Raw genomic sequence first — 19,532 nt, forward strand, 5'->3', positions numbered from 1 at the left:
TTTTGCCCCTCAAAAAAATGGCAGGCCCTAAGGCCCCAGTGGCCTTAATGCCCCAGCTGACTGTACCACTCTCCTCTCTTTCTTTCCAGTGTCTTTTGTTGAGATTCTGAATTCTTAACTCCCCTGAGTCCCCATCTTTAAACGAATCCAGTAACTTTGATTGGGGCAGGGCTGAGCATGGATCAGATTGTAATTAAATACCATCATTTATTTATTTCACTGCAGATAGTCTACATATTACATTTAAAATCATTCTTAACCCTTAAATTGTATTAATTCTGTCAATGGACTACAATCTTGTTTTATTTGATGGCCTTCCTGGCCTGGCATTTGGCTTTTGTGAAAAAAATTGACAACACCAAAGGCCAAGTGGCCTTGCCCCTAAAATGACAAAATTCCAATACCTTGAATAAGAAAAAATAATTAAACTTACATTATTATGCAGTACATTGTTGGGGATGTAATACCCTTTACTACAAACATGGGTTCTATAAATTAAATGGATTAATAATTATAGTTCAGTTACCTGTGAATTGTATTATGTAGCGCAGCAGCAGTCTGACAACCGGACGTGTTTCGGCTACTCAGGCCTCCATCAGCGTTTTTCATTCCTATGTTAATTCATGCTGTTGACACTCGGCAGCTTTTGTATGCTTTGAGGTGTGAATGGTTTGTTTTTGATCGATAACGCCAGGTAGACGCACTCTCACTGGTACGCACGTGCTCCTGCTCAAAAGAATGAGCACTGCACCACTGCTTATAATCACTTTATAATGAATTATAACAGTGATTATAATACATTATAATGTTATTATAACTATGGAAAAGTATTACAACAATGGCAAATGGCAATTATAATACACCAATTCTAAAACAAATGTCTATGAGTGTCCAGCAATGATGAAACATTATGATACTTGACCTTACAAGTCATTATAAAATCACCCATAGGTGGTGCAAGCCCAGGATTTCTGGGACTGTTCCAGAGGCGAGGGGGTTCCATTCCATTCATTTTCAAACATAAATATCAAACAGTCTACATTTCCTAAAAGGAAATGTGTGCATTTAATACAGTCTGACCATTAGCAGGGCTAAAACATAAATCCACCGGCCATAAAATGGGCGGGGGGGGGTTATCAAAAGCAGAGGCATGGACCCCCATTCTCTTTTTTTTTTAAATTTTTATCCCACGATTTTTGTAATCCATTTTTTTCACCCAGTGCCAACTTCCTAAGTGATCCTGGGCGCTACACCAGCCCTACACCAGCGCTACACCAGTCCCCCACAGCCAGGGAGGCCAGGGCTGAGCTCATGCTTCCTTCAGTGCATGAGAGCCAACTGACCTTCTTGTCACCTGACAGGGGAGAGTTTCCCTGGTTGGACGTAGCGCGTGGAAGGAACGCGTTATTCCAACCAGTTCCCTTCCCCTCCATCAGGCGCCCCGGCTGTCATGGGGGAGGCGGTATAGCAACCAGGATTACTACATGTTTTTGTGAGGGTATTAACTACTAGGAGACACAGGAGAACATGCAAACTCCCGGACCCCCATTCTCAAACACCGTGGTATGGACCCCCACTCTCGCCATTACCCCCAGAAAATCCAACCCTATCCACTTGTACTGAGAGCCATAACTCCACTCTTAATCCAATAGAAGATGTCGAGTGAGAGTCTCACTTACGTTATTCTACATAGTTAAGGGTATGCCAACTCATGGCGACATCTGCCATTGTCACAGAGGTGTAACCCATAGATATATAGATACCATACTGGCTGCTTCTGTTTATAGGGGCGATGCGTCAACGTGGCCGCCATATTGGTCTGTCAGCGCTTCGTAATGCATGTATGTCCCATGGATGTCTATTGAAGCAGCATGTCAATTTAAATCATGATGAATTTTACATTGTCAAATTGCTTGGTTTGTTACAAATGCCAGACATGTAAAGTTACTGTATATTATGATACAGGATACATACCAAAACATCTTATTTTAAATGTAGTAATGTTATAAAAGAAAAAGAGTACAAGTTTTGGTCTCCAGGTTATGCAACTCAAGCCAGAGCACAATGTGTGGCTAATCCTAAGAAAGTTCAATCAAAGAGGAAGTGCAATCTCATTCAGCAGTTGTGTTGCTGTGTGTGTGTGTGTGTGTGTGTGTGTGTGTGTGTGTGTGTGTGTGTGTGTGTGTGTGTGTGTGTGTGTGCGTGCGTGCTTTTTACTCCACTACAATGACTTGAACACTTTAGTTTATAGAGCTGTATATGGGGTTGAAGTGCGTGGTTAATGAATGTTTTTTAATAATAATCTAAATCTGTAAAGTAACTAGTAACTAAAGCTTTCCAGTAATTGTAGTGGAGTAAAAAGTGCCAGTACTTTTTCCACCACTGTGTAGGCCTTTCACTGCTGTGGACAGCTAACGAAGATTTAGTCTCGGTATAGGGGAGGGGTTACCAGAGACCAGAAGCTCCACTTTTTCCAGGAAGGGAGTGTGTGTGTGTTTAGAGTTTGAGACGGACCAGCGAGAGTGTGAAGAGAGAGAGACAGAGTGTGTGAGCCAGAGGTCGAGGAAGACAGACGATCAGCAGTAGCAAGAGCTTCTTCTTCTCCTCCACCTCAACCTCCATCAACCCCAACCAGAAGGTCTCCGGTATGGTCTCCGGCATCAGCAAGTGAGTTTTTCCTCCCCCTAAGGAGTGAGAGAGAGTGTGTGAGAGTGTGTGTGTGTGTGTGTGTGTGTGTGTGTGTGTGTGTGTGTGTGTGCGTGCGTGCGTGCGTGCGTGCGTGCGTGCGTGCGTGCGTGCGCGCATGCATTCATAATAATAATAATAAAATAATAATAATAATGATAATACATCAGACTTATAGCTATAGCGCTCTTCTCGTACCCAAAGTCGCTTTACTAAACAGCTTAAAAACTATTGTATTAGAGCCCAAAAAAATGAAAAACGTTAAAAGGCTAAAAACAATAAGCTAAGACTAAGAAGAAGAAAGGGAGATTTGGTTTGGGTTAGGCAGGGAAAGCAAGTCTGAAAAGGTGGGTTTTGAGGGAGGCTTTGAACACGGCAAGAGTGGGGGCGGCTTTGATGTGAGGTGGGAGTGGGTTTAGATGCCTCTAAAGTGATGCACATGTAGTATGTAGCACAAGTATTCAAAATAAACCTTAGATTTGTGTTTTGGGAGACACAGCATACAAACAGCTCCCATAAACAATAGCATACAGTATGTCATGTCTTAAATAAACCTAGTAAATGTTCTTATGACCCATTTCAAACACTTGACATTCACCACCAGTATGTCAGGATGAAGGTGTGCTCTGTAACATCATATAATATCTGAAAACATGGTTATGCTGTTAAAAGAAATATATAGTTCAGGGTACAAAAAGAGCCATTGCCATTTTAATGATACTGTCAATACAATATTGGTTGTAATCATGATTTCTATGGTCTTAATTCATGATAAGCAAAAAATGTGCAACTCACATCCATGCAGGGCCTTTGAAAAATATTGGATTTTGTGGTATTGTAGCTGGTATTTAAATGGCTTTCAATACAATATGGAGCAGTGCTGTGGATACATTTAAACTGCTGACATGTGCCTTGAAAAATGCAACATGGTGCATAATGTATTAGCCTGGAATCCAGACTGATTGCTACGTTCGGTGTGTTTTTTTTAAGTGAGTAAAAAACGAACCTAGCGAGTCTGGATTCCAGGTTAATAATGTATGCCATCACTGTTCTTTTGACCAAACATTAAATTCATATGTATGCAGTGATTTGGGGCTTCAAAGGGATGAATAAAGAGACACAATTAGTTTTGATAGGAGTGAAGGGAGGAAACAGTTTATTTTCCTTTGACACCCACATACTTTTAGTCTCTTGGCACTTGAAAAATGGCTCCCGCAATTTTTAAATGCTTCTGCCTAACAGTCTATATTTCCAAAGCTCTGGAAATGAGTTGTAAATTAAGCGGATTCTTCAAATACCCTTCTGATCTGAAGAGCAGATGCCAGCTTCCTGTTCTCAACTTTTATGAGGCGGAATTACAGACTCTATAGCATTCGAAGATTGTGAAAGAGACTGTCTGGCTTGAGAGACTAATGCTCTTTTGAAATCACATAATGGGGTTGATATCATACACCACTGTGTTTTAGTGCATAGGTTTAGACCCACTTAAGACCTGAAAAGCTTTACACATCCTGGTCAAGTAGGGTCATCGGCAGGTGGTTGACCATCGGCCATTTTACTCTCTCTATCTTTGAAGAAGCTCCTCTGCCCTTCGATGGCCTTTTGTAGAATGGCTAGGTTCACACCGGCAACGCAGTTCAGAACACGAGCACGGACCATCACACCACCCCCTGTTGCCAAATTAAGGGAAACAAATTAACCGATGAAGACCTGAGGCCGATTCTACAAATGTCTTCTAAATCCTAACCTTTTTCTGAAAAACATGTTGCCATATCAGTGGTTCTCAAACATTTTCATTTCAAGGCGGACCCCCAAAATTATATGACCCCCCATCTCAAAATATGTTGTTCCAGGGACACCCAGAAGCAAAGATTTGAGTTAAAGATGTTCGCCTTAAAAATATAATATAATTATAATATATATATATAAAAAAGATTATATATATTTTTAAATCGAGCATTTTTTTTCCTCAAATCTTTGCTGTTGGGGGTCCCTGGAAAAAATATTTTGAGACGGGGGTCCGTGGCCAAATGGGTTAATAAAGTTGAAGAGTGCACATCCATAAAAAGGTGCAACCAACAGTGTCATAGCTTGCAATAATTGTTCAGTGTTTAATGTTTGGTTGTCATGGAAGTGAAGTAAATAAAGTATGTCGGATTCTGGTACAGTAGGTGTCCTAGTTATAAACACGTCAGACTACCTCCATCATTTACATCATTGGTTCTCAAAGTGGGGTCCGGGAGGCGGGGACCCCCAGGGGTCCTCAGAAGGGTACCAGGGGTCTCCAGCAAAAGTAGTTTATGTCACACTCATTGTAACCACTTTAACCATATTTTATACTTTGGTTATTCAAAAATAGCAGATATACAACAGAAATACATATATACAGTACGTCACTTCATACCACACTATGAGCATGTAGATCTGCTATTTTTTTTAAATCGTTAACATTTGTGCAAATCTTTGAATATATATATATTTTTAAGTGGACATTTTTTACTTAAATCTTTGCTTCTGGAAGTCCTTGGCACAAAACATTTTCAGATGGGGATCCGTGGCCATATATATATATATCAATTTGGGGGTCCTTGGCACAACAACGTTTGAGAACCACTGATTTACATGGTAACATCACAAGCAGTGTTGGGCAAGTTACTTTTAAAAAGTTATAGTTACTAGTTACTGCTCCAAACGTAAGCAGTAACTAGTTACTTTACTAGTTACTAAATTATGAAAGTACTTTACTTTACTTTTTAGAAAAATATATAAAATAAAATAAAAATATATATATTATTTCCAAATGATTTTGATAGGCTATACATAACGTTTATTTGTTTTTTCTTTAGAAATATTTTCTTTCACATCAGGATGTAATGATCATTAGACGCAATAACCCACCTATCTCCCACACTCCCTCCCCAGTCAGAGTTATCAGTTTGAATGAAGTTTATGTAATTTGCATATAGATGTGAATGGACTTAATTTAACTGACTAAACCTTTTTTTAATTTTAAAATAAAAAACCTTTCACACACTTAAGCCAGTGTGCCAGTGGCATAGTCTGCATAGTCGATGTCAGTAATCATGATGGGAGTTACTAGCTTATCAATCAATCAATCAATCAATCAATCAATCAATCAATCAATCAATCAATCAATCAATCAATCAATCAACCAAACTGTATTTATAGAGCACATTTTCAAACAACATTAGTTGACCAAGGTGCTGCACAGGTAAAAGCAAAGCAATACATCAAATCAAAGAACAAAAACACACAACATGTATAAAACACATAACATACATGCATATAGGAGACACAGATACAGAGCGAGATTGTACATTTACACCTATGTACACAGAAGGTAGGAGTTAGATAGGAGTTAAAATTGGATAGGAGTGGATGTTGTTAAAAGCCAGAGAGAAAAGGTGAGGTAAGGTTTTTAATAAGCACTTAAAAATCTCGATGGACTTTGCAGATCTGATGTGGGGGGAGATTGTTCCACAGCTCTGGGGCCGCCACTTAGTCTTCCTCGGGACCAGCGTGAACCCCAGTTTCTCAAAATATTATCATTTTCTCTCTGACAAAGCTGCACTCAGATCACATAAATTATATTCCAGTTCTTAATGTACTTTGGTGATAAATAACATCTATTTGGTACAAATTCTCAGATCCAGGACCATCAACTGTGACCTTTTTTGTCAAGATACAATAATATTCAGCTTCAAAGATTAGGACATGGAGATAACTTTAAACTGAGGCCATCTGTTCTAAAAATAATAATAATAATTCAATTCATAGTAACTGTTATGAAGGGCGTTTTGATTACCGTGATTACACATATTTCTTCACCAGATTATAAGTAACATCTGTCAATACCTTACATGCTCATTCTGCATACATACAGTTGACATAGAAAACAGAACATTGGGCCTCATTCAGCAACGGTACTTAAGAGGAAATTTCTTCTTAAACCCACTTAAGATAGTTTTTAAGAAGATGTTGGTATTCTCCAATGTTTTCTTAGCTGTGATCTGTTCTTAGGTAAGAACAGAATCTACGCACACTTTCTTAAGAGGATTTTTTTTTCTTATACCCATTTAAGAGGTTTTTAAGAAGATTTTGGTATACTCCAATGTTTTCTTAGCTGTGATCTGTTCTCAGGTAAGAACAGAATCTACACACACTGATGAGCACTCTTAGGCTGACCTTTGAGTTTTGAGTGTGACATATTTGTGCAAAAATAATTAATTCTCGAAGTTTCTTCAATTCTACAGTTGTATAATATAGGATTTAAATTACAATAATATTTTTATCATATCTTTAGAGCAGTGGTTCTCAAAGTGTGGTCTGGGGACCCCCAGGGGTCTTTCAGGGAGTTTCAGGGGGTCCACAGCAAACGAAGAACAGTTTAATCACTTTAACCCTATTTTATACTTTGTTTGAAAATAGCCGATCTACAAGCTCACAACACGTCCCATTACTGGCCATTTTGAGCTTGTAGATCGGCTATTTTCGAGACATTTTGATAAATCTTGAAACATTTTCCCTGGCAGAAAATATTTTCAGGTGGGGGTCTGCAGCCAAATGCATGTCAATTTGGGGGTCCTTGACATGAAAATGTTTGAGACGGGTCTGAAATTACAATCTAACCCAAACGGACCCTGTTGAGTTGAAGCACAAGCCCCATATCTACCCCATAACCCACCACCCAACCCACCCTCATCACCCCCCATACCCCCACCCCCATATCCCCGACATTCGCCACACCCCCATTTTCCAGTCCCCTTCCTACCTGAAAGCCCCCCTATACCCACCCGTCATACCCCCCACATAGCCCCCTACACCCCTACTTGCACCACCATATCACCCACCACACCCCTATTTCCACCCCATTACATACCAAGCAGCTGCTACCTTAAAGACCCTCCATATCCACCCACCAGCTTTCAGTAATAAAATGTTTTATATCCACTACTAACGCTACTCCTGAACATGAAATATGGATAAAATTTTTAACAGCTAATTTCAGCAAATTTCATTTATGTCTAGTGGTGATATGTTGATTAATGTGAGAGAAATAATAAAATACATTAATTAATTAAATTAAATAATTTGCTGTTCACTTCAGAAGTACCTGCACATAACTATTAATTTACTTATTTTTATGTTTGGAGTCTGGTGTTCCACCATAGTTTAGGTATTCTTTACTTCATTCTCTCAATTTTATTTCTGTGTGTGATTTCCTGTCATTTCTGTGTGCAGCAATCGCACACAGGTGTGACTGCAGGCAGAGCCATGCAGTCATGCCTTATATGGGGATTGGTGGGGCGGCTCCCTATGGTAATTAGGATGAACTGGCACACCCCTTCAAGTGACGAGGATTGGGATTCATCATCATCAAGAACATAGTTACGAACAATTGTGCCTTTTAAGAACGTTTCATGAATCTGACTCAACTTCTCTTAGGAATTCACTTAGGAAGAAATTTAAGAGGAAACATTAGGAACTTATTGCTGCATGAGGCCCATTGTCTCTGTTTAGTGTATGTGACCTGAGTGTGTATAATAAGCTCTGGTATTGTGTGTTATTGTGAACAGATTTCTGTCATTCAAACTCTTTCCCTGTAATGTCAGTTATGGTTTCATCATCAGCCAATAATCAAATTGTATGACTTGAAAAATCACACCCAGTGTGAAGTGAGTCGTGCCTAATATTAGCCTAAGACTGCTCTAAAATAACTTTATGACGGCAGAAACACAGAAACAAAAGTATTTTTACTCAATTTATTTACTTTTAAATGTGTACTCACTGAAGTAACTTTTAAGTACTTAAAGTATTTTACTGAAATTGTAGATGGGTCATTTTAGTGTGTGTGTGTGTGTGTGTGTGTGTGTGTGTGTGTGTGTGTGTGTGTGTGTGTGTGTGCGTGCGTGCGTGCGTGCGTGCGTGCGTGCGTGCGTGTGCAAGTATGTTTTACTCAATTTAGTAACTTTCAAGGGGTTTTACCTAAATGAGTTACTTTTTACAGACTTTGATGAGTTTTAAGTATTTTCACTCATTATAACATCTTTTATTTTTACTAATTTTAGGTACTTTAAATTATTTATACTAATGTAAAGTATTTTTACTCAATGTATTGACTTTATTTTAAGTACTTTTACTCCAAAGTGTGCGTGCGCACGTGTGCGTGTGTGTGTGTGTGTGTGTGTGTGTGTGTGTGTGTGTGTGTGTGTGTGTTTGCGCGTGCGTGCGCGCACTAAAGCCAGCCTGCGCGCGCGTGTGTGTGTGTGCATGTCTTTAAGTGGCGCATGAGTTGCACTCCTGTTTGTGTTTACTTAGTGTAACTGGTTGCATCTTTGTGTTGCAATCAGCTGCAGCTGTTGAGGCCGTGCTCAAACATAAGGACGGACACCCGGACACCCGGATGGACAGACATACACACGGTCAAATGTAGAAGTGGAAAGGTCCTTTTGCACACCTACTGGGACAGGTGCATATTAGCAAGCAGCCAGTGCATGAGACAGGACAGAATGGTGATCGCGCACACTGTCTTGACTTACAGCAAAAAAGCATGTTATTGCGAGTACAATGATTCCAACTGACATTCATCAGGTATTTCTGATTAAGGGGTTAAAACTTGGTGGATGTGGGTGTGTGACTTGTTGTTGAGTACCCTACACACCCAACATAAATCGGCATCCATGCCTGCAGAGATGGTGGTTGCAGAGAGGCAGGGTTTGTTTGCAAGGGGGCTGTGGCTCAGTAGCAGAGTGGCCGGTATAGTGGCCGGATGGGACCCGCAGGGTTCCAAGTTCTATCCCGGGCTCGGGCTCAAGTTAGTGTCGAAGTGTCCTTGAGCAAGACGCTGAACCCCTAATTGCTCCCGATGAGCAGGTTGGTGCCTTGCTTGGTTTCCTCTGCCATGAGTGTGGGTGAATGGGTGAATGTAATGCACAATCTATGTAAATCGCTTTGGATAAAAGTGCTATATAAATGTACCATTTACCAAGGCATGTGGTTATTTGTGACCACATCCGCTGCTCTCAGCAGAGGAAAAGCTGTTATCTGCATTTTAATATGTTCCCACACACACAACCGTTAACTTCATGTTGTCAAAACAAGATGACGCCGACATGCGTCAAAAAAGCAAAAAAGCATGTTATTGCGAATACAATTATTCCAACTGATATTCATCAGGTATTTCTGATTAGGGGGTTAAAACTTGGTTGATGTCTGTGTGACTTGTCTTTGAGTACCCTACACACCCAACATAAATCGGCATCCATGCCTGCAGAGATGGTGGTTGCACAGAGGCAGGATTTGTTTGCAAGGGGGGCAGTGGCTCAGGGGTAGAGAGTGGCCGGTAGAGCAGCTGGATTGAAACCGCAAGGTTCCCAGTTAGGTCCCGGGCTCCCCCAGAGTTAGTGTGGAAGTCTCCTTGAGCAAGACGTTGAACCCCTAATTGCTCCCGATGAGCAGGTTAGTGCCTTGTATGAGTGTGTGTGAATGGGTGAATGTAATGCACAATCTATGTAAAGCGCTTTGTATAAAAGCGTTATATAAATGCACCATTTGCCATTTACCAAGGCATGTGGTTCTTTGTGACCACATCCTTTGCTCTCATGAGAGCAGAGGATGTGGTCACAAATAAGAAGCTGTTATCTGCATTTTCATATGTACCCACACGCCCAACCGTTAACGTCATCTGGTCAAAACAAGATGACGCCAACATGCACAGCGGCGAACTTCACCCTGTCAAAACAAGATGGCACAGAGACAAGTCGACTTGCTTGTTCTCCATACGCACAACCTTTGATTTCCTATACTAACACATCTAGTCAAAATTCATGTCAGATCCTGTGTTTAGGTGAGACATGACCTTTGACACGATCTAAATGTCTCAATAGAAGAGCAGAGGCGTCGCTAGGTCTCTACTAGGTTGGGGGCTTAGCCCACCAGGCAACGGTGCCCCCTGGGCCCCCCTGGGCCCAGGGGGGCACATGGTAATGGTCAATGGCTGTGTGCAAATTCAGATAAATTTTGGCCTCACCACCACTACACCACCACTACAGAGCTTTGTTGCGACCGTAGGTCGCACTTACTACAGAAAGCTGCTCCAGGTGTCCGTCCGTCACTCCGTCACTCCGTCACACACGTCACACTTTTGCCCTGCTCATATCTCCGCACCCGTTGCCCCGATCCATGCCAGATTTTGCACACACACTCCTTACCTGCCAAACTACACCCTCCAAGGACCCCCGGAGCTCCAGGGAGCCCCAACTGCCTCGGGGACCCCCAAGTGTAAAAAATGAGCACATGTGGACAAATTACCAAATGACCACCCCAACGGGGCTGCTCACGGGGCATTCCCGGGGACCACCCACTCCTGGTGCTCCAGAACGGATGCAAAAGTGGTGGCGCCCCCAGTGGAGGACCCCCTGCCACTGCAGCTCACATAAAATGCCGTAACTCGGGGGCTTGCCCCCCACAAACAATCCCTCCTTTCCCCTATAAACACACTCTCTCTCCCACACCACACACACACACACCAACAGCTCTTGCCTGCACACCGCTAACCCCACATTTAGACCACCAAACAAAACTATACATTGCCCACACAACTAGGAACCAATCGCCGTTACAGCCCTCTTCTGTATACATGTGACCTACGGTCGCTTATCTCCCGATTAGGGAGTCTTGCTGGTAGAATTATTGTAGGATTAACATACTCTACCATACAGATTGGACAAAATTGCATTTTATTAATTTAAAAAAAGTTACATAGTGCCTCTTTAAGTAGATCTCATGTCATTCTTTTTTTACAGTACATGCTTTAAAAAAATTACTTAATGTAAAAGTAAAAGTTTCATTTCTTAATTTTTATATCAATGAATTGCTGTAATGTTTTCACAATGAATTTATAGGACCTTACAACTCTTGTTTCAGAGAAGTAACTCTCTGAAACCACCTGCACTGCATGCACTGATGTTACACTATGTTATACAAAGCCTGCAGAAACACCTATAAAAACGAAAATAGAAATGACTGAGAACCAGAACTAAATACTTTTACTCCTATACCCATACAAGATGTAACAAAGAGGCGAGCGGAGGGGGAAGCCAGAAACACGGCTAATGTGAGCGCAAAAGTGTGGCTAATTGCATTTTCGGGAAGAAAGAAACCAGTACTCAGTGCTTTACAGCCTTATTATTATTATTATTATTATTGTTCAATCGCATTTACATTTCATCTCCAGGTGTGCTCATTCTATGACCAAATGAAAAAGCAAAAGATAATTACATTTAATTTACATTTTCAAAATAACCTTTTCATTTTACTATTGTCCATTATTTAGCAGGGCATTTTTTGAAAATGTTAAATCAAATGACCTTTTATATATTCATTTAATTCTGTCATAGAATGATCACACCTGAAGATTAAATGTAAACGCCATTGGATTATACATTCATTTTTGTCTCAAAACATTTGTCAATTATCTGAAGATTAAAATGCATTTCTCTTATTTCGTTTTCATTTTCAAAATTGCATTTTCATTTTGATATTGTCCACTATTTAGCGGGTATTTTTTTGAAAATTGCAAATCAAATTATCTTTAATTTATCGATTTAATTCTGTCATAGAATGAGCACACCTGTAGATTAAATGCAAATGCTATTGCATTTTACATTTATTTTTGTTTCAAAAAATATGTTAATTTCCTTAAGATTGAAAAGCTTTTCTCTTATTTCAATTGCATTTTTTATTTTGCCATTTAAATTGAATGATGGCATGCATTCGCTTCCATAATTATTTTGGCCTCAGCCGTCAGTCATATTTTGGTTATCAGCAATCAAGACTAGTTCAAATCAAACACTGTTTCCCCTTCAGAGAGTGATTGTTTAAGCAGGCGTGTAGAGACTCGTAAATGTCACACATTTTTCTCGGTTCACTTGAACAAGACATGACAGAAATAGGCAACCTTTCTGCTTCAACCTGGCACACAATGAGAGTTGACAGAAAGCAGTGTTTAATTGAGGCTAAGCTCCCCTTGAACTGTCATTTAAACACAGCAAGTATGAGGATTTCCTTCGCTTTCATAGGTGCACATGCTCAAATGGCAAACAGTGTCAGGGAAATATGCCCACTATCACATGTCACAGTCTCATTTCCTTTGAATGTGCTGAGCGTGAGATATTAATGAAAGGTGTGTCCAGTTGTATGGGCATAAACCAGGGGTCTTCAACAGGGGGTCCGGGACCCCTAGGGGGTCCTCAGAGTTACTACAGGGGGTCTGCCAAATCTTTGTGTGATGTGATATTTTTTTTTACCTTAACCACTTGAACCCTAGCATCCCTTTTCTGAGGAGAACTTTAGAGGTGTTTGGCAAAGAGGTGTTTGGTGTGGAGGGAAAAAAGAGCAGACCAAGTAAACCAAAAAAGTTAAATCTGAAACACAATTTTATACAATATAGAGGGGGTCCCTGCTTCATCTCTCTCTCAGCTAGGGGGTCCTTGGCCTGAAAACGTTGAAGACCCCTGGTATAAACTCATATTCATAAGGAAATACTGGTGCATTTTGATGACAGAATACAATCATGTGCTCTGCTCCCAAATATACTGCGTAAAACTGTGTTCCTAAATAGATTGAATTTTGAGTAAACATAAAGGTCACTTTATACAAATGCTCAAGGGCACTTTGTGACAAACACATTTGACTTGACAACCAGAATATGCTGTGTACTGTACATGTTGGATGAAAAGGTTGTAGTGTGTAAATGGATGTTTGGTTCAATGTAGTGCTTTTCTGCTCTCAGCTGATCGATGGATCTGTGTCTAAACACCTACAATACAGGCAGTGTGTGTGGGTCTCAGAGTGATAAGTGAGGACACAGGCATGTCTCCTTACCGGCCCTCTCAGAGGGCTTTGCAAAGATCCCTTACAGTATTGAAGTGGAAAAGTAGAAAATGGTCACTGACTTTGTGTGTCTCATGCTGCACAAGCAACGACATGCTCCCAAGTAATTTTCAATGGAAACCAGCGTTAGCCAGTTTGTGCTATTTAACCCTAACCTTTTCATTTACAGTGTGGCTTGAGCAACACTTCAGTGACGATTCAGTCGCTGTTAGTGTGATTGCAGCTTTAAAGACGCGGAGAAAGATACAAATTCTCCATTATTACATAGTGTACAGTATGATTTGTAAAGCCTCTTTTAACGTGTGTGTGTGTGTGTGTGTGTGTGTGTGTGTGTGTGTGTGTGTGTGTGTGTGTGTGTGTGTGTGTGTGTGTGTGTGTGTGTGTGTGTGTGTGTGTGTGTGTGTGTGTGTGTGTGTGTGTGTGTGTGTGTGTGCGTGCCATGCTGATTGGCATATGTGGATGAGGAAGCATGAAGCATGAGACTCAGCACACTGTGGCTGACCTGAATGATTGTAGAGCTTTAAAGGCCGATACATACTACACTTTTAGTGCCGAAATAAAATCGGTTTGGGATGTGTCCCCGACCCGATTTTATTTTGTGAACAAAAAGTGAACATATTTGCAAGTTTCCTGATAAATGACTGAATTCTCTTGTATAAGATTTATTTTCAGTACTATGTTTATTTTGATGTTTATGTCCAATGCTGTTATTGTGCATGGTTCATTGATGTTGTACATTTTCACTTGTTCAGACAACAAAAGCGGTTGTCAACCTTGAGGGGCTTTTGATTTCCATCCATGGGTGAAAAGTTGGAAACTATAGTAAATAAAGCTTTTAAAGATGAGTTTGTGAAGGTTTAGCAGCTCACACTGTGGCTGTGGGTGTTCAAAGCATTAGGGTCACTTGGTATTTCCATGAAACTGAAAAGTGAATTCAGGTGAAAGCTCCAGTATTACAAGTGTAAATATGAATTCATTTTTGTTTTGCCTGTGTACAAATATGATATAACATCAATACCTGATACGTTTTCTCTCTTTTCAACAGTGGAACAGGAGCAGATTCAGAAGAGAACCTTCACTAACTGGGTGAACGCTCAGCTGTCCAAGGTGAGCGCATAATCTGATTCAGTACAGGGTGACACAGTTTACAATTTAAACATTCATTGCTCTTTATCTAGAGCAGGGATTCCCAAACTGCATACTCATACCATACCCATCTGTCCAAAACCTCGGTGTAACCCTTGATAGTGCAGTCAAATTTACTCAACATATCAGCTCTGTGGTTAAAACTAGCTTTTTTCAGTTAAGGCTTCTGGCCAAGATTAAGCCTTATCTCCCTCGCCACCAACTGGAGATGGCTATCCATGCCTTCATCTCATCTAGACTAGACTACTGCAACTCTCTATATACCGGCATAGACCATACATCACTCAGGCGCGACTCTTGAACAGCCTGCCCCTCCACATCCGATCCCCCCAATCCCCAATACATATTCTCCTCCCCTCTTTTACGTTGTCTTTTAAAGTGTCTTCCTTTGTTGCTCTGAAATGTTTTGTGAACTTGCTCTGTCGTTTTGCATTGATGTATTTGAATTGCCTGTACAGCACTTTGGTTCAGCTTGCCGGTTTGTAAACGTGCTATATAAATAAAGCTTGATTTGATTTGATACATACATACATACAGACACTTTCCTTGGCGTGGCTCGTACAGTAGAGTGCCGTGCTCGAAGCAGTGGAGCAGCCCAAAGAAATTCCACCATGGCCCGAGCATATTTGGCCACGCTCATTCAGTGTTTGCCAGTGGATTGCAATGTATTCAGTGATGGGATAGGCTTATACTTGTCATGAATCACACCGAAATGTTTGTCATGATTTGAATAAAGCCTACCGTATGCATTTAACAAGTAGGTAATTTCACAGAGGACATTTATCGGACGTCTGATAAAAAGTCATAGATATTTTTAAGCATTAATGACAAGCAGGTGCGTAAATGCAACCTAACACTTACAGCATGATATTTTGGATTGAACTGTTTGAACATAATTAGTAATATCCACCTTTTATAGCAGGGTCATCTTGCACAAATACATTAATTACCTACATTACCATTTGCGCATTGAGCGCATGCAGCGTGCGTAATGGCTTCTCAATATTCCGTTGCGTTTAACTTCGAACACATTTCCTTCAGAATAACAAACAATCAAAGGGTAGCCTACTGTACAGGAATGGGTACTTAGATTAATCATTCATAACGCGGCTCAGCTGAGCCGTTAAGGCAATAAATTATAGGCTACTCACAGGATATACTGTAATAGATAGGCAGGGAATGCAGTCCCTGCGTCTGGTTAGGACAGCTTTTGGGGAAAGTTGATAAAGCATGTGGGAACCTTGTGGGAACGTGTCCACCTTTATGATTAACGTTGTGTTTCATCTGGATGCGACAGTCCAGTGTGGATATAGCTTTTGTGAAGTCTTTAGGTATCCGTGTTTGTTTGATGTTTCATCTTCAAATGCATGTGCATTGTTGTTAATTTGTGGTTGGACGACATGCCAACTTTACGCACAAGTGCCCTCTCATTTGAAAGTGTCGTCTGTGACGTATTCTAACTAATGATACAACTTGTTTTGACTGTTCAATACACAACTTAATAACCGTGCGGACTGGCCGGCGATCTCACATTTAGAATGCCGACAACATAACTCTAGTCTAGTCTACGTACGCGACAACTTCCCAGTAAGAACAACTCTCCTGTTTCGGTCTCAGCTTCACAATAAAGTGTCTCCCGTTTACCTCTCGCAACGCAGCTCATTTTACACAGGTTATTATTAACAGGAAATAGGTGTAACTTAACCATTAAGTTAGAACTTAACAGCGTGTGAGAGAGAGAGAGAGAGAGAGAGAGAGAGAGAGAGAGAGAGAGAGAGAGAGAGAGAGAGAGAGAGAGAGAGAGAGAGAGAGAGAGAGAATAAGATACAGAGAGAGAGAGAGAGAGGACTTCTGACGGCCCTCTCGACGCCCGTGAAAAGACTCTCTGCTGTGTGGAAAGTGAGATTAGCTCGGGTCCTTACAGTGCAGCCTGAAAACATACTATTTTCCAAACTAATTTTGCCCAAATAAGGGAGTTGTGCACCCTTCCTTGTCCCACCACGTCTAGGACAGCCTGGAAAGGCTGGCATGATGAAAGCTCTGGCAAAGATATGGCATTTGAACATAGGTTTCTCTAATTATGATACAGCTCAATGCCAAGTTGGGAGACGTCACTCTCCAGGAAAATATCGCAGCGGTCTCGAATATCTCGAGTCGTGCAGCCTGGGATACACGCTGTTTTAATATGCCAGAGTAGCCAGATTCCATTATATTAAGGTACAGAGATCTAAAAGATTGTCAATGCTCTTGTTTAGATATATGATGGGGATCTACAGTATATTGTAAATATATTGTTAATGTTGTTGTGTCTTTGTATTCGTTATGTTGTCATACTGTATAGAGCAGCATACGGGTGCTCAGATACAAACATGGTAACACTTTACTGCTCCAAATTGGAGAAATCTCACTTCAGTGATAAGTTAACAAGGACATGCTACAAAGTAACTAGTATTGAGTCTGAAGAAGTGGGGTTTTAGACATAAGGTTGAGCACATTGTTATTGTTTATGATAGGTTAATAGCACAGAGTTAAATTAAGCCACAACATTTTAGCGGTATTAATTACACACTCTGGCCCAAAAAAATATTCTATGCCAAGAAATATCTTTAATTCCAGCTGGCATGCGTGATGTGTTTTGCACTTTCACTGAAGCTGAGTATTTATTTTGCTTAGTGGCTGATAAAGCACTAAGCGAAAGAAAGGCACAGCCTGAGCAAAACGCATTGCTCATGCCATCTTGAATGAAAGATCCTTGTTAATTTTTCGCCAGAGCGTTGAGTTTGTCCACAATTCTCGCTTATTTTAACTGATTACTTTCTTGCAGTTCTGTGTACCTCTTGTATGCTGTGTGTTTAGCTGTTTTCATTTTACTTCTATGTAAGTCTGCCCAGCTTTAGTGTTATTTTTGGTTTATTAACTAACTTTCACATGTACTGTATATGTTGCCATTTATTTTTGCCTATCTATGTGGTAGGTATAAGGAAGATTATAATACTAACATGAAGGATTGTTAATGTCAGTTGTTTTCGTTTTGTGTAATGTGTCCTATAATCCCATATAGGATAGGCCAAAATGGTGGCATGACACGTAAATAAATAAAAAAACATTAATTAATTCATATACAAAGCCAAGAAACAATGTTCCTGTTTTTCTGTACTGGATAATTGATATTATGAGGAGTTTTCCAACTGCTTTTCACATGTATACAGGGGTCATATTTCACATGCATGGACATGTTGTGATTGTGATGCTATGTCCTATGTGTAGTGTCGTGAAAAAATAGTGTGGAGGAGCAAGGTTCACAGCAACCAGACAGCGACAGACGGCCAACCCCCGCCCCCTACACTACACCAGTGATTCTCACACTTTTTTTTATGTCAAGGACCCCCACTTTAATAATTATGCATAAGGCCATGGCATGGACCCCAAGTTTTTTTAAGTTATGTTTTCGGGGCATTTTTTTAATACTTGAATTGACAGAGACAGTGGATAGAAATGTGGAATGAGAGTAGGGGAATGATATTCAGAAAAATGGTTCGGCCGACTGGGAATCACACAGGGACTCGCTGATCAGGGCCTTGGAAGGGTTCATTTAGTTCCATTTGTGCACTCTTGGAGTGACAGACCAATGAGGGCCCATTTGGTTCCTATCAATCATTATTAACTGGGGAGCTCTTTCAATGCTGACAGAGCTGAGAACGCAAGAATTGAGAACTGAAACAGAAATGGCAATAGTTTTCTGTTAATTGTGATATGCCAGCCCTAGTTATGCATGTAACCTTAGCTTTTCAGACATGATTCTGGTGAAATAATGAAGCTGTGTAAAGGCTAAAGCAGGCCTGGTTAGCTCAGTCGGCAGAGCATGAGACTCTTAATCTCAGGGTCGGGAGTTCGAGCCCCACATCGGGTGCAGACAATCGTTATTTGATGGACTGGCAGTGGTGTTCAAACGATAATGAGACATTTCAATCTGTACATAAGGTCTTCTCCCTGTACACAAAAATGTGTTAATAATTCTCCAGTTTACAAAGTGCAGAAAATGTGTCATGCACTGCCCTCTACAGGTTGAATATGTCCATTAGATTGTGATGTTGGCAACAGTTCCAATCATAATGGAAAAATGTCTCTGTTTTGTTTTTATTGTGTAAAATATAGCATGAAAGTGGACAGATGCATTAGTTTGGAACTTTAATGATGAATGTACTTGATCAGAGCATTGCATTTTGTATCTCAAACATCAGTCCTTTAGACACAGGTACTGTGGCTTAGCTGGTGAAAGCGCCTGTTTCGTGAACAGGAGATCCTGGGTTGAAATCCCAGCAGTACCTCTAAAGTCAAGTACTAAATTACAATGGGCCTCATTCAGCAATAAATTCGTAAGTTGTCTTCTTAAATTTCTTCCTAAGTGAATTCCTAAGAGAAGTCGAGTCAGATTCATGAAACGTTCTTAAAAGGCAGAATTGTTCGTAACTATGTTCTTGATGATGATGAATCACAATCCTCGTAACTTGAAGGGGTGTGCCAGTTAATCCTAATTACCATGGGGAGCCTCCCCACCAATCCCCATATAAGGCATGACTGCATGGCTCTGCCTGCAGTCACACCTGTGTGTGATTGCTGCACACAGAAATCACAGGAAATCACACAGAGAAATAAAGTTGAGAGAATGAAGTAAATAATACCTAAACTAAAGCCTAAAGATGTTGGAACACCAGACTCCAAACATAAAAATAAATAAATATTTCTGCGGAGTAGCGTTAGTAGTGGATATAAAACATTTTAGTACT

The 19,532-nt window shown here is 40.5% G+C and overlaps 2 protein-coding genes across 3 annotated transcripts in view; both read left to right on the top strand.

Moving 5' to 3' along the window:
- Positions 1-19,532, top strand: part of rgs9a (regulator of G protein signaling 9a) — a 514,629-nt gene that overhangs the window by 211,775 nt on the left and 283,322 nt on the right. The window lies entirely within an intron of this gene.
- Positions 1-19,532, top strand: part of LOC311056403 (interferon-induced very large GTPase 1-like) — a 59,419-nt gene that overhangs the window by 22,914 nt on the left and 16,973 nt on the right. Inside the window, exons 1-2 of one of the 2 annotated variants that reach the window (XM_084072975.1) lie at positions 2,538-2,667; positions 14,645-14,706. The exons of the other annotated variant lie outside the window; for it this stretch is intronic. Coding sequence (XP_083929101.1) covers position 2,667; positions 14,645-14,706 — 63 coding nt within the window. The 5' untranslated portion in view covers positions 2,538-2,666. Of the gene's footprint in view, positions 1-2,537; positions 2,668-14,644; positions 14,707-19,532 lie in introns of those variants that run through there. 2 annotated transcript variants of the gene reach the window in all.

The sequence above is a fragment of the Gymnoscopelus microlampas genome (genome assembly GCF_963454915.1).
Source record: "Gymnoscopelus microlampas genome assembly, chromosome: 11".
Lineage (NCBI taxonomy): Eukaryota > Metazoa > Chordata > Actinopteri > Myctophiformes > Myctophidae > Gymnoscopelus > Gymnoscopelus microlampas.